Source organism: Alosa sapidissima, chromosome 9 (genome assembly GCF_018492685.1).
Source record: "Alosa sapidissima isolate fAloSap1 chromosome 9, fAloSap1.pri, whole genome shotgun sequence".
Classification (NCBI taxonomy): Eukaryota; Metazoa; Chordata; class Actinopteri; order Clupeiformes; family Clupeidae; genus Alosa; species Alosa sapidissima.
Window position 1 is genome coordinate 18,565,938 of NC_055965.1, and position 13,763 is coordinate 18,579,700.

Sequence of the window (13,763 nt, forward strand, 5' to 3'; positions counted from 1 at the left end):
CGTGTAGATTGCATGGTGTATCTGAATAGTACCTCGTAGAGCGGTGGTTCTCAAGTGGTGTGCGAAGGGAAATTCAGTGTGACTGGAGGCGTGGCGTGGAATTTCGAGAAACCCAACTTGGGTTTGTGCAGGCTCATGAAATAAGATAGTGGGGATTTTCTTTTAATTAATTAATCAATGATACATCTTGTTAATTTAACACAGTTTTAGGTAGAGGATTTGCAACTTTTTTTTCATCTTTTTAGCTGTCAGTTTATTCAATGAAGCTAAGATCCATTTTGTGACTCCTTCTAGGCAAGCTTGTCACACTGTTTTACTTTCTGTGTTATGTACCTGTAGCACAGTTAGGATATTACCAACTTTCTCATGCTAGTTCTAGCAACATAAAAATCTTGTCCAGTGACCAATCAGAGGAGTCACAGCTTTGGCAGCGCCCTTGTCCCCCACCGAACAACAGAATAAAATCACATAATCAGTGGATAATCTTCTCATGTTTGCCTTTCAGGTGTGTTATAAAGTAGCCTAATAGGCTACAGGCCTACTACACAGATTAGATGTTTGTCCAAACCCATGGCATGCCTATAATTGCTGTGGTCTCAACTCATGACCAGTCTACAAACATTCTGGGCATATAAGAATGAACAGCCCTGTTATAGCCTATAAAGATGTGTGTGACCGTGACCATTCAGTGTTTCCCACAGAATTAAATTATATTTGTGGTGGTAGGTTTGCAGAATTAACTTGAATGCAACAGCTTTTTAACAAATTAGCGCAGCGTGGTTATGATGCTAACCAGCTTTAAGCAAAATTTAGTATATCCTGGAAAATCATTGTGTGGTGGTCAATGTTGATATTGTGGTGGGCCGCCACAAATAAGTCAACGTATGGGGAAACACTACCATTAGTCATGACAGTCGTTAAGGAACAGGACTAGCATGCAGTAGCCTTAGAAAAGTCCTGGGTTCAATTCCCAGCTTCTACCGTTAAGGCACTTAACCCTAAGTTGCTCTGGGGATAATGTAGTTCCTTGTAATATAATTGACATACTGTATGTAAGTCACTTTGGATGGAAAGTGTCTAAATGAATAAATGTAAATGTAAAATGAGTCCGTGTGTCTTGGCATTTTGGATGGACCTTTGGCATGCCTTGCCACCAAAAAGGTTGAGAACCACTCTAGTAGTGGACAGGTGCTCTGGACTGTACTTCTGATTGTGTTATTGGAGAATTTGGAGCCATGCCGAGATCTAGTGTTGTAATAGTCTTTGGCTATGTTTTAGCTATATTTGTATCTTAACATGGTCATATCCTGTTTCATCATATCCTGTTATCTGATCGTATGTACTATTCTGATGTGGCCACGGTCTGGTCTCCTCTCTCTAGTCTAGCTAGCTGATACATACAGTAACAGTTGTTTACTTGTTTGTTTACTTTGTGTGTTTATTAGTCCAAAGAAGCATGCTCTGCTGGACAGGAGTCAGGGCAGTAGAGATTTTGAAGTAGTAGATGTTCCAGGGGCCTTACAGTCTTTTTTTCTCATATCACTATTGTTTATTTTTGTATATCTTGTTTCAGTATGTTGTTTACTCAGTTGTTTACTTGTTTCAGTATTCATTGTTTACCTCCCTCTCGTTCTCTTAGCACTCATGCATGTTATTTTCTCTGTCTTTTATTTATTTACATACAAATTTAAATTTCAAAGAGGCTATTTCAATCTTAATTACCATAATAGAACATGACCGTTTTCTCACTATCTCTCCCTCTCTCCCACCCCCTCTCTCTCATCTTTCATGAATTCACTTCTCTTGTCTGTGTGTGCGTGTCCTTTTGTACTAGTATTGACAGATGCAGTGGTAATTCCTAGCTTGGTCTCTTCTGCACTGTAGTTATTCTCTTACAGTTAATGTCTTACTGTACTGTAGCTTAAATGTTATTCCCCATCGCTGTAAGTAGCTTTGGAAAGAAGCATCTGCCAAATGAATAAATGTAAATGTAGGACGCTCCCTAAGAAGATGTGGAGCAACTTCTGGAAGATGCTCGCTCTCTCTCTCTCTCTCTCTCTCTCTCTCTCAGCTTTCACTCTCCGTATTCACTTCTCTTGCCTGTGTTCCCGTGTCCTTTTAGGACGCTCCCTAAGAAGATGTGGAGCCACTTCTGGAAGATGCTGTCCCAGGGCCTGGCGTTCATCCTGCTGTGGCCCATGATCCCCCAGTTTGTGTGCAACTGCCTGTTCTACTGGGCGCTCTACTTCAACCCCATCATCAACATCGACCTGGTGGTGCAGCAGCTCCGCCACCCCGACACACAAGTGCCCTGAGGGAGAGATGGAGACGGAGATGAAGAGACACTCACACACACACACACACACACACACACACACACACACACACACGAACACACACACACACACACACACACGAACACACACACACACACACACACACGAACACACACACACACATACACTCAAACATACACACGCACACACACATACACTCAAACATACACACGCACACACACATACACATACACTCAAACATACACACACACACACACATACACATTCACTCAAACATACACACGCACACACACACACAGACACACGAACACACACACACATACACATTCACTCAAACATACACACACACACACGCACACACATTCACTCAAACATACACGCACACACATTCACTCAAACACACACACACACACACACACACATACACATTCACTCAAACATACACACACACACACACGCACACACATACACTCAAACATACATACATACACACACACACATTCACTCAAACATACACACACACACACACTCTCTCTCTCTCAACTTACAAAACACAACATACAAGCACATAATATCTCATGTCCCTCAATGGACATGTAAAGGCTCCCTCTCTCACCTGTAGCTCACGCCACATTCATGCTCACCACATGCATGTGTACGCACGCACACACACACACTGGTAATGCATACACACAGTACACTTCACATACTTTTGTGTGCGCACAGCACACACACCTTAGAAGAATGATTGCTTTTTGAAGTACAAATGATGTGTTGTGCATAGAAGCATCAGACACATGCTTTTCTGGCATGTATTTTGTATCATAGGACGGTTCTGGTTGAACTTAAATCAATGATGTGCAAGCAATGCTTAAAGCATTGATGGAAAAAAAGATATAAACGTTTTATCATTTGAAATTGCATATATATATATATATATATATATATATATATATATATTTTAATTTCAGGTTTTGGGAAAAAAAAAAAAAAAAACGCTATTGCGTGCCAGTCTTAGTTAAGACCCTGAAAGTGTAATACCAGATGCCTAAACCGTATTGCCAGATGTTTTCATAGACATTACTCTGAAGTACAATAGTTCTTTATGCTTTATGCACCAATAATACACAGTATAACAAACTACAATACAAAAAAAACAATGCGTACCAAACAATATTAATGATTGGCTGGTTTTCATCAATATTACAGTCTATGGAAACTCTGAACACTAATGCTTTCTGTAAATGAAGTGTAAATATTAAGAGCTATATCAAGGGCTATTGTCTAACATGATTTCTCTGAAGACTTATCTGTGTGTATGTGTGTGTGAGAGAGAAAGAAAGAAAGAGAGAGAGAGAGATTGTGATTGAGTGAATAATTAAATTGGGGGTTGAATTTCTTTAGTTGCCAATTTCTTTGTCTTTTTTTATGTTCACCCATTTTCCCTGTTTTGGTTGTAATTTCATTGATTTTTGAAGAAAAAAAACAAACAAACAAATCTTTATTTTTTCATGTGATTCATATATTATGCACTTTTAAATGTGTTCACTATGGGAACCAGAGTGTAGTCATGAACCGTTCATTTCTTTCTATGTATGCACGCGTCTCACTGAAATGAACGTGGGCAGAATACGAATAAAATGTTTCTTTTTTAATATAACTTTCTCATTGTGTCACATTTCTTCTAATTTTATGACATGCATCTGGAAACCATACAAAGTGCTTACTTCGTTAAATGCATATGGTTATATTTCCATGACTTTGCTATATAACTCCTAAAACAGAAATTACATGTAAAAACAGCGTAAAGATATAAGAAAGTCCATTCTCCCAAAATCATATCTTCAGCATTGCAAATATTCATGCGTGTCAATAATAAGCACACGTAGGCTGGTCATCCCCGCACATGAAGTCGGGCCACATCGCGTACTTGGGAATGTATGGCGCCCTCTGCAGGCACTGGGCTGCTTCACGGTCACAGCGACACAACATTTGCGCGCACTTATCCTCCATCGACTCTACAAGCACAGTCGGAGAGAAGAGAGAGAGAGAGAGAGAGAGAGAGGGAGGGAGGGAAAAAATTAACAGTTGACACTAAGCTATGAGCAACTATGTGGCTCAACAGGTGAAACAAGCTTCCTGCCCAAAATAATTGCCGTCACAACATGTGAGGGCTCTGCTAAGCATTGCAAAAGGAATGAATGTAGGCTAGCCTAAGCCAGGGGTTCCCAAACTTTTCCACGAGAAGGCCCCCCAAATACCCCTAGGTTCTGGCCAAGGACCCCCCTGATGTGTTGTTAAACCCATCGACAATACTACAGCAAAATTGTAAAAATACATTAAGCTAATCCTAATGATTATTTTAGCCACAAAGTGTGTAAAAGTTGCATTTGGGGCTTTCTGCTATATGAGAGCTATCACTCTACTATTATTCCCAGTCATTATCATGGGAAATATAATGTTCAGACATGCAACAAATTATTATAATGGCATTGTATAACAACCCTCATAGTAATAGGTATATTTAACAATTTTCAAATGTATTTGTTGCTTTTATTTTTCCTTCCAACTTGCTGAGGCCCCCCTGGCACCCCCTCGCGGGCCCCCATTTTGAAAACCACTGGCCTAAGCTATGTAGTCTCATGTCTCACCTTTTCATCTTATGCTCCAATGCTTAAAAACTTTTGAAGGACTGTCTTCATAACAACATGGTGGTCTTCTAACAAAGACCAACTTAGCAGTTAGGACCAGGCATAGCAAAGACCAGTTGGTGCAACCCCCTGGGGCTTACTGCTGGGTCACTGGGTGTTGGAGACAGGCAGCTGCACTCCCCCTCAGCCTGTTTGTTTGAGAGCTTCATTTTGTCAAGTTTATTACTTGACAGTCTCAAATCAATTTCAATCTCAAATCCCCACCATCAACTCTGAAAAATGGTAATGTTAAAATATTTTGTTTTGCATTTTGGTTCCACGATGCATTTCCTGTCTCAGTCCGCGTGATTAGATGCTATTTTAATTCATATGTCGGTCTATTTATTCCCCACTAGTGGGGCCCGCCTCACACTTTGAGAACCACACTGGATAAGGAAACACATTTCGCCTCAGGGCAGGCACGGCGCTACGGGTGGGCCTGGACGGGCCTAGGCCCACCAACTTTAACAGGCCCACCCAAAACTTTTCTTTAAAAAAAACAAAAGTATTTTATTTATTTATATATATATATATATTTTAATTTTGTCAATAATTATTAAAAAGCGGCAAATAATCTCATAATCTGTGCTAAAATAGTCTAAATGTTTAGTTTTCAAAACTATTTTAAAAAGCTGGTGATGTTTCTGTGCAAGTTCAGCAGTGCCAGATACGTGAGGTTCTGGATCGGATCTAGCTTGTCGGTATGCTAGGCTAGCTCCAAGTGATCTGAAAGTGTGACAATAATTTCCAGTAAAGGACAGTGCTGCAACAGTCGTTGTTTAGGTACCTTAAACGTGCACAAACGGTCTCGTTGTATCACTGCAACCAGGAGATGAAGGAGAGCTGAGATCCATAACACCTAGCACATCTCTTTAGCTTAATAATGGTTTCTGAAATGCTTTTTTTGCAATGCAGCAAACGTTGTTGATATTGTGATCATTGATCCGATTTGCATTAAAGGGCCTAATGGGTGTGATTGATCTTTATGAGCTCTCTTGGTAACCTGACCCTAGCCAGATGAATGTCGTTCCGCTTAGCTCCGCCAAGCTTCACTCACATCCATCTGGGACCTCTTCCATTGAGAGTGATTTCGCCAACCAACTTTATGGTTTAGCCAATCAGGACGCAGGGCTGGAGTTTCATAGATGTGACATAGCGTAGAAGCGACTGTGAGTCTGTTATTAGCGTCACGGGTTGGCTTCGATGTGAGTGGTTGAAGTAGCACGTCAATAGATGACGGACAAGTGGCTTATTCAATCATATGCAAGCATTTTTTGATTAGGCCCAGCCTTCTGAAGCAACACTTCAATGCATCGGTTCCAGATGGATGAGTGGAGCTAGGCGGAGCGAAATTCATCTGGCTATTGCCAGGTTACTCTCTTGGAGCATGTTTTACATGAAAGATGACGTTGTCAATGAACAAGTTCTGTGCCCGAGGGGTAGTCGCCAGCTGATTTTGCCAGGGCTTCAGCCCCGAATGTATTTTGTACAGTTGACTAACAAATTTGAAACTTTGAGATGAGATGGACGTATTTAACAAACAAGCGGACACGGGTGAACTCACTCTTCATGAACGTTACCTTCCGTAACGGTACCGATCCACTTGCACGACACTTCATTTTGTCCTGTCGCATAGATGTCGCGCTGCCTCCCCACGTTCAGTCGTATGTGGGCGTTTTGTTTAAAATGTCAGTTACCAGCTCATACTCAGTTCGTTTTAACGTATCTTAAGTGCTTTTCCACAAATGGACCACAATTTTAGGCATGTACTTAACAGTATACAACACATTAATAGCCTAAACAAACTATGCAAGCCATTTGGAAATCTTGTTTTATTTAAACTACTCAATGCAATCTCAAATCCTCACCAGAAACACCAACAGTCAATATATTCATCCAAATCCTAGTTTCGTTTGTTGTAATGATGTTTTGTAAACAACACGACTGAACGTGGGGAGGCAGCGCGACATCTATGCGACACGACAAAATGAAGTGTCTTGCAAGTGGATACCCATAATTTGGACGACGTGCGCGCGCGAGGTTGGGCATGTCATTGTTTGCATTTGATGTTTGGTATAGGCCTACGTTACAAGGAAATCATGAAGTCATCAGTAACAAGGTGGTGGTGGAGTTATCCTGTTCTCGTCATTTAGACTAGCCTACAAGTTCAGGTTTGTTATCAGCCTCTAGCCTACAGTCTGGAGCTGGCCAAACAGTGGTGGCCTACTTTGCCTAGTGTAATAACATGGGTTACTACATAGGCTAGGTCAGTCTTTTTTTAATATAATCATGGGGCAACGTTTTGGGCGAACTCGATGTAATTCACAAATGAAACAGGCCTGAGCATCTCACACAGCACAGCCGAACTCACTGCTCACTCAGAAGAGTAAAAAGGGGCATTGCATGCCATCACAACAGAGTATACATCTCCTTCTAATCGAATTAGTGAGTCTTCAATGTTCCCTTCTCCCTAAGCTAAGCATAACAAACCATATAATGCATATTGCTATTTAAAAGCCACTCTGCTAGTTGGCTAGTTCGTTTCTAAAAGCAAACAGAAAATGTCAAGATAGCTAAATGCCATTACATCCTCTAATTGTCAAAATATTATTGTCCATAATATTCAATAAATGTGCTGCAAATGAGGCTTGAGTCAGTGGATTAATTTATGAAAAGTTAGCAGCAAGTCAGGCAAAATGGGAATTATGAAAACCGTTTAGACTCTATGGGCTAAGCAACGAATGTTTTCAACTGCCCTGCATATTGATTGAAACTGTCGGGCAGTGTGATTGATCTGTAATGTTGAAAACCTAAAACAAATGAAATATTCGACCTCATGTTAAACAAGCAGAACTAAACTATGTTTGGGGGAAATATTAGATTCCCACTTTTCCAGCCTATAGGCCTTAGGTCTATTCGAGAGATGCGCACAAAAAAGCACAGCCATGACTAAAGCACAGCCAGCAGGTGTGGTGCGTAATGGAGATTCCAAAGCGCTCTTATTTGGTCAGAACCAAGGACAGTGATCGAGGATAGGTACGTCCGTCCTTTTTACAATGCAACAAACTATTTAAAGAGCATCAAGCTATTCAAATCTCTATTATGTAAGCACAAATAATATAACAGTATATTAGTCAGTCATTTTTATTAGGTTAAACAGTGATTTGATAAAGTTTTTTTTAAGGCCCACCCACAATTGGTCTGGCCCATCCAAAACTGGAATCCTGGCGCCGTGCCTGCCTCAGGGATCCACAATGATATCAGGGCCTCTACGGAAGTAAATTGATGGATATCTGTCGTAGCAACTTTAATCCCTGAAAATGATATAGGCTATTTTGTCAGGACCCTGTCAGATCTGCACGAACCCCGCCCCTTTTCTGTAAATATTTCCATCTTCCAGCAGGGGGCTGTAGCCGTGCAGGTGTGCACAGGTGTGCTGTGGTTGGTCCTGATGAGCCATTAAAAGGGCCCGCTCTCAGGATGCAGACGGACTCCCTCTCCGCTCGGCCGTCGTTATAGTGCTACTGCTTATGTTATGTCTTGTTATGTTGGCGAACACTTGTACTCATACCCCTAGACACTATGCACTACACTTTACTTTTTAGCTTTCACATACTGACTTTTCTATAATTATTTAATAAATATACTTTATTGTTACTCTTGCATGGACCTCCCTTATGTTTCATACTGTATGCCTGATCCAGCATGTGTGACAATATATTTATTTATTTATTGATTTTTTTGGTAGGGGCAGCTCAGTCAGAGAGGGCAGACGGGCAATATTGCTTATTAAGCTATTTTTCCATTGCCAGCAAATTAAACTTTACTTTTGTGGCGTTGTATTGGAACTATGATAAACTTATACCATAGAGGTTCAAATAGCACTGGGTTTTGTCAGTTCTTGTGCATACTGGCGGTGATCTGTGTGCGTGTGTTTGATAGCACTACATCAGGTAATTGCTTGTAGGCTACAAATGTATGCTGCATGACTACGGTATTGGGTTTTTGGCCACGCCCCCTCTTCACATTTCAGTTGGCCCCTAACTGGGCTGGGTCTGGTGCCGGTTCTGACTATGTCTCGTGTGCCCTGGACTGGGAAAGGTTTGACTGTCATAGTGCAATAATGTTTATGTCTGTACTACTGGAGATTTTAAACTGTGAGAGGGATATTTGGTATAGATAGACTTTCCTCCCTATAAATGGTTCAGCTCATGATGTTGATAATTGGCTGGCCTATATAACGGGTGGCTCACTTCATATCAGACTACAGGAGACCACCGTCCGAAGAGCAGGGAATCAAGGACGTGAAGAGTTTTGAAGTTTAATGTTTTTTTGAAGTATAAAAATGAACCCTGTTTGTGAGACAAGGAGATATAGTTTGGTCTAAACTCATGCAGGGTCTAGTTCAGGCCTGATGGTGCCTAATTGTATTGAGATATTTTGCCCAGTTTGATTAACTGTTGCCTAGTGTGCAGACTACAGACAGGATTCCTGGGTTTTATATATAATTTGTGCTTCCTGGATCGGCCAGTTTGGACAATAGGCTAAATCATATATTTCTGTATTGAACAGACAATTTTGTTCCCTCACCACCACTGCCACCTCACCCAGTGGTCACACCTCCTGGGGGGCGGAGTGTACCCCTCTCGCTCTGGCACACCTTTATTCAACCAGGAAGTTACATTTATAATCTAATCCCTAGGGATTAAGGCCTGGCCAAGATAGCATGCTGATAGTCTTTACACACAATAAAATAAAATAAAATAAATATCTTGTACAGAAAATAAACAATCATAACCTGTCCTCAATCAAAAGTTATGCGTCATGAGAATCATGAAATTGACTACAGATTGTGGATGGTAAAATCTTGAAACGTAGAGAATAAAACACATGCTTATAGTGTGCCTAGTCTATAATCTTTGGAAGACTGCTGAGGTGACTGTTTATAGAAGCACACTGGCCGTATGAGCCTTCTAGTAGCACACAATAGAAGATGAACACTCCACACAGCTGAATGTACCAAAAGCTAGAGCTCTCAAATTTCGCCCTTTCAGCCTAGCAGTTAACAATGGGCTATATAGGCCACATACACTTTAGCATACCTGTGCTTGACTAACACACTATGTGAACTGCACTTGTACACTTAAAACACTTAATCACTGAATTCATGCATTTCATTCAGACCTTTTGTCTTATAAAATCAAGCACCATAGTAATGCCAAATTTTTTGAAGAAAATCTGAGGCATCCATGAGGGTTATGTTAAAAAGCCTTTAATCTCACATGACTATTCAAAACATGTCTACCAACGCGTATCGGCATTACTGTCTTCATCAGAGCGTGCAAAGTAGTTGCCTTTTGGGCTGTTCCTTCCATGAGCACAGTCTTATACCCTAGTAACAGTTCTTGCAAATTGTTTATGGCACCATAGTCATGCAGTCTGCCTTCGCAGACATTTGTGAAGGAATGGGTTCTGAAGAGCTCAGTGAGTTCAAGCATGGTGCTGTCATAGGGTGCACAAAGCAAGGTTGACCCATAAAGACATACTGTATTTGGGCGAGTTTGGTGTGGAGGAACTTGACAGACCTGCACAGAGACCTGACCATTTGACCATCTTTGGGAAGAACTAAAGGAGATTGTACACCAATTCCTCTCGATCAGTGCCTGACCTCTCAATGCTGTTCTGAATGAATGGACAACAAATCTCACAGAAAAAGCCATCGCCGTGGAAGCCAGCCTACACCTAGATTTACTGTAGAATGGGATGTTACAAAGGTTTGTGTAGGTTTATTGGCCAGGTGTCCCAATACTTTTGTTCATACAGTGTATGTATGTATGTATGTACCTGCATAAGAACAGCCTACATTATGCACAAATATTCCCAAGTTACATGTACCACAATGTCAATATTTGTTTTGTTTAGGCCTTCAAATCAACATGTGCAATTAGCAATATTTGTCACCAGTTACGGTTAAGCCTACTTTGGCATAAATGCTTTACTTTCTACAGTTAGCCCACCACAGCGCTACAGTTTGAGAGTGAGTTTCAGATCCATGGACGGACTTACCACAGTCGGGGTGGTGGTCCAGGCAGGTCCAAGAGTACTTTTCTGTCTTGCTCTGACATCCTATATCCTCCGCCTTGCCATAGCAGCAGTCATGCTTGTGGCAACACCTGGATGTGTGTGTGTGTGTGTGAGCGAGAGAGAGAGCGTGTGTGTGTGAGAAAGAGAGAGAATGAGAACATGCATCTCAGTTTAGCTTTGATGATAAACTGTAATCATATTGTGAAGGTTTTCATCAGTCCGATGAAAATATGGGTTCGGTGCTGTGGCAGGCCATGAATTATTGGGGGGGGGGGGGGAATCCACTAGGTCATAATTAACAAAGAATTGGTAAAGCAATCATTATAAACCTTTGTAACCCTTGTGTTGTCAAAAATAACTGACCACTATCTTTGCAAGAATAGAAAACCTCCTAAGTGATTTATTTTCAACTTGAAATTTGGTGACTTTTCCTAGTGCCCGAACATCAGACAAAGCCCAAGATTCCAAGATTGCTTTTGTTCATATTTCCATAAAAGCTGTACAACATTCAAATTCAAAAAATTCAAATTTGCTAACAGGTTTCCCAGGGTTCACCCAAATTAGTACAACAAAGACTGTCTTCGGGACATTTTTGACCTAGTTATAAAATGATTTAGCTATACACACCACAAAACCACATACACTTACACACAAACATCTAGACCCCCACATACTTTCACACAAAAATACATCTCTCTCTCTCTCTCTCTCTCTCTTACTTTTACAGAGGAATGGTGAAGTGTTGTTCACAGAGTTCACAGAACAATATTACAGAGAAAACAGGGGGGAACACAGATGTTAACTTCATGATGATTAGCAGGTTGTTTCTCCACACAAAATAGTTTGGTGTTTGAAAAATCCATTGAGCTGATTCATTTAGAGACAACCAGAGGTCAACAGACATGGCAACAAGAAAGAGGGAAAGAAAGATAACTTCGCCTTAATATTCCAATGATTTCTGATAAGCGTCCCATTGTCCCCACCGGGACAATAAAACCGGTTGGATTAAAAGGGCAGCAAAAAGAAAACAGCCAGGCAACTAAGGGCCTCCTCAACCATTGCCACAAACGTTGCTATGTCGTAATAGCCTATATGCCGAGTCGGGGCAGTCTAGCAAAGGCGCTCGACACTCCCTGTGGCAGGCTAATCATTTTGTCTTCGTTTTGTACAACAACACATCTCTCTCGCTCGATCTCTGGTTCTCTGCGTGCGTGCGTGCGTGCGTGCGTAAATGTGCCATAGGCGCACATTTTGGTTTTGCTTCTGTTGTAAGCCCCTGCTGTATGTTTTGGAAAAACTGGTAACAGATTATATATTGTCTGCTCCTCACCAGTCCGCTTTGTCTCGGGGCCATCCCTGACCCCCGAGTCCGCAGTAGCATCCGTACATCATGTAACTCATCGCCGCTCTCCCCGTACTGCACTTGATAATGCCAGCGAGTTCTAGCAAGCCTCGCTTCGTCCGTCGCGTCCGCGCCAAACCCGGGGAGACCGACAGCAGAGCTACGAAAACAAGAGAGAAAAATATAAACTATAGAGACATGGAACATTTATTTTTAACAGATAACTGTAAGCATATTTGAAGATATGCTAGGTACCAGGTAGGTACCCTAATTCCCGAATAAGTTTGGTGACAAATTCAGGTGCGGATACTAGGCCTACTTGTGAACATTAAATCATACCATTTCCGCGGACTAGACAAGACAAAGTAAAAATAGTGCTACTCACCCACTGACATTATCAGTGCGTAAACGTAAAGTGCGTGCATCGTCGCTCACACCTGTTCAAGGTAGCCTACACCTGCAGTCTGTGGAAATAAGCACCCTGTACTCTCTTATAGGGGTGTGGTCTGATTTGTTGGTCTCTTTTTCTCCGTCAGCGACATGGACAGCCTCTCAAATTCTCGGAAAGACACAGCTGAAACTGCATTCACAAGTGAGTGACTAGCCTACAGCCATGGAGCAACGCACACTCCTAACAAAGAAGCACTCAGACAAATGTATGTAAAAATAGTGAGTTGGTGTTTCGACAACTGCATGTTTACATTTAACATCTGCACTCATGCACAGAACAAACTCCAACACCTTGCCTATAACTCAGCATGAATGAGTGGATTCAAGTTGAGGACGTTGTCATGATTGTCACGTTGTCATGATTAAAACTTTTACAAGTTCTCAATGAGGTGACATATAAAACATAAGCCTATTACACTGGTTGAAAATGTCCACGTAGCAAGTATGTGGAACAGACATATAGTCATTGCACTAGAGCACAATACTGCTATTCAAGGTTTTTTTCTGTAAAAAGGTCTAAGAGTAGGATAGCCCACTGAAAAGTCTAAGAAGTTTGTTTAGCTTAGCGTTGATTCCTGAGCAACAGTAACAGGCTAAAGATAACAAACACATATCTTAGGCCATTCTCATACCCTTCATAGGCCATTCTCATATTAGTGCATACACTTAGCCTTTTGTAGACATTCTCTACAAATAGTCCATAATTTCAATCAGGGAAAGCGCGCCTCCTAGCGACTAGTTGAATGAATTCTGTGAGGCGCACATTCTCTCTCAGGGTTGATCAACAAAGTAAGAACTTACTCGTGAGTGTATCGAGCCTCCTATGAAACTATGGGGTTTTTTTTCGTCAGCTGTGCAAAAGCTGGGTTGTAGCCATTTCATTTAAATAATGACAGTGTT

General features: G+C 41.3%; 2 protein-coding genes and 1 long non-coding RNA gene across 4 annotated transcripts in view; 2 read left to right on the forward strand and 1 right to left on the reverse strand.

Moving 5' to 3' along the window:
- Positions 1 to 2,625, forward strand: part of LOC121718602 (bifunctional apoptosis regulator-like) — a 12,023-nt gene extending 9,398 nt beyond the window's left edge. Inside the window, exons 8-9 of one of the 2 annotated variants that reach the window (XM_042103669.1) lie at positions 2,123 to 2,360; positions 2,603 to 2,625. In XM_042103669.1, coding sequence (XP_041959603.1) covers positions 2,123 to 2,315 — 193 coding nt within the window. In that variant the 3' untranslated portion in view covers positions 2,316 to 2,360; positions 2,603 to 2,625. Of the gene's footprint in view, positions 1 to 2,122; positions 2,430 to 2,602 lie in introns of those variants that run through there. The other variant, XM_042103668.1, reaches the window with a different exon arrangement.
- Positions 2,626 to 2,719: 94 nt separating this feature from the next.
- On the forward strand, positions 2,720 to 10,828 carry LOC121718695. The gene is made up of 3 exons (XR_006033992.1): positions 2,720 to 3,623; positions 5,760 to 5,761; positions 10,811 to 10,828. It is a non-coding gene; the product is annotated as an uncharacterized LOC121718695 (long non-coding RNA).
- LOC121718648 (phospholipase A2-like) lies at positions 3,782 to 12,912 on the reverse strand. Its single transcript, XM_042103738.1, has 4 exons — positions 12,799 to 12,912; positions 12,402 to 12,573; positions 11,054 to 11,160; positions 3,782 to 4,315 (listed from the first exon to the last, which is right to left on the reverse strand). The coding sequence occupies exons 1-4, from the start codon at positions 12,836 to 12,838 to the stop codon at positions 4,167 to 4,169; spliced, it is 468 nt and encodes a 155-aa protein (XP_041959672.1). The 5' UTR covers positions 12,839 to 12,912; the 3' UTR covers positions 3,782 to 4,166.
- Between the last annotated feature and the right edge of the window lie 851 nt (positions 12,913 to 13,763).

What these genes read in the sequence shown, in the direction of transcription:
- LOC121718648 (XM_042103738.1), bottom strand. Translation starts at nt 12,838, where the DNA reads ATGCACGCACTTTACGTTTACGCACTGATAATGTCAGTGG. An exon ending in CGCACTGATAATGTCAGTGG is followed by an intron (nt 12,574 to 12,798) that starts GTGAGTAGCACT and finishes TTGTTTTCGTAG; the next exon opens with CTCTGCTGTCGGTCTCCCCG. An exon ending in CCCCGAGACAAAGCGGACTG is followed by an intron (nt 11,161 to 12,401) that starts GTGAGGAGCAGA and finishes ACACACATCCAG; the next exon opens with GTGTTGCCACAAGCATGACT.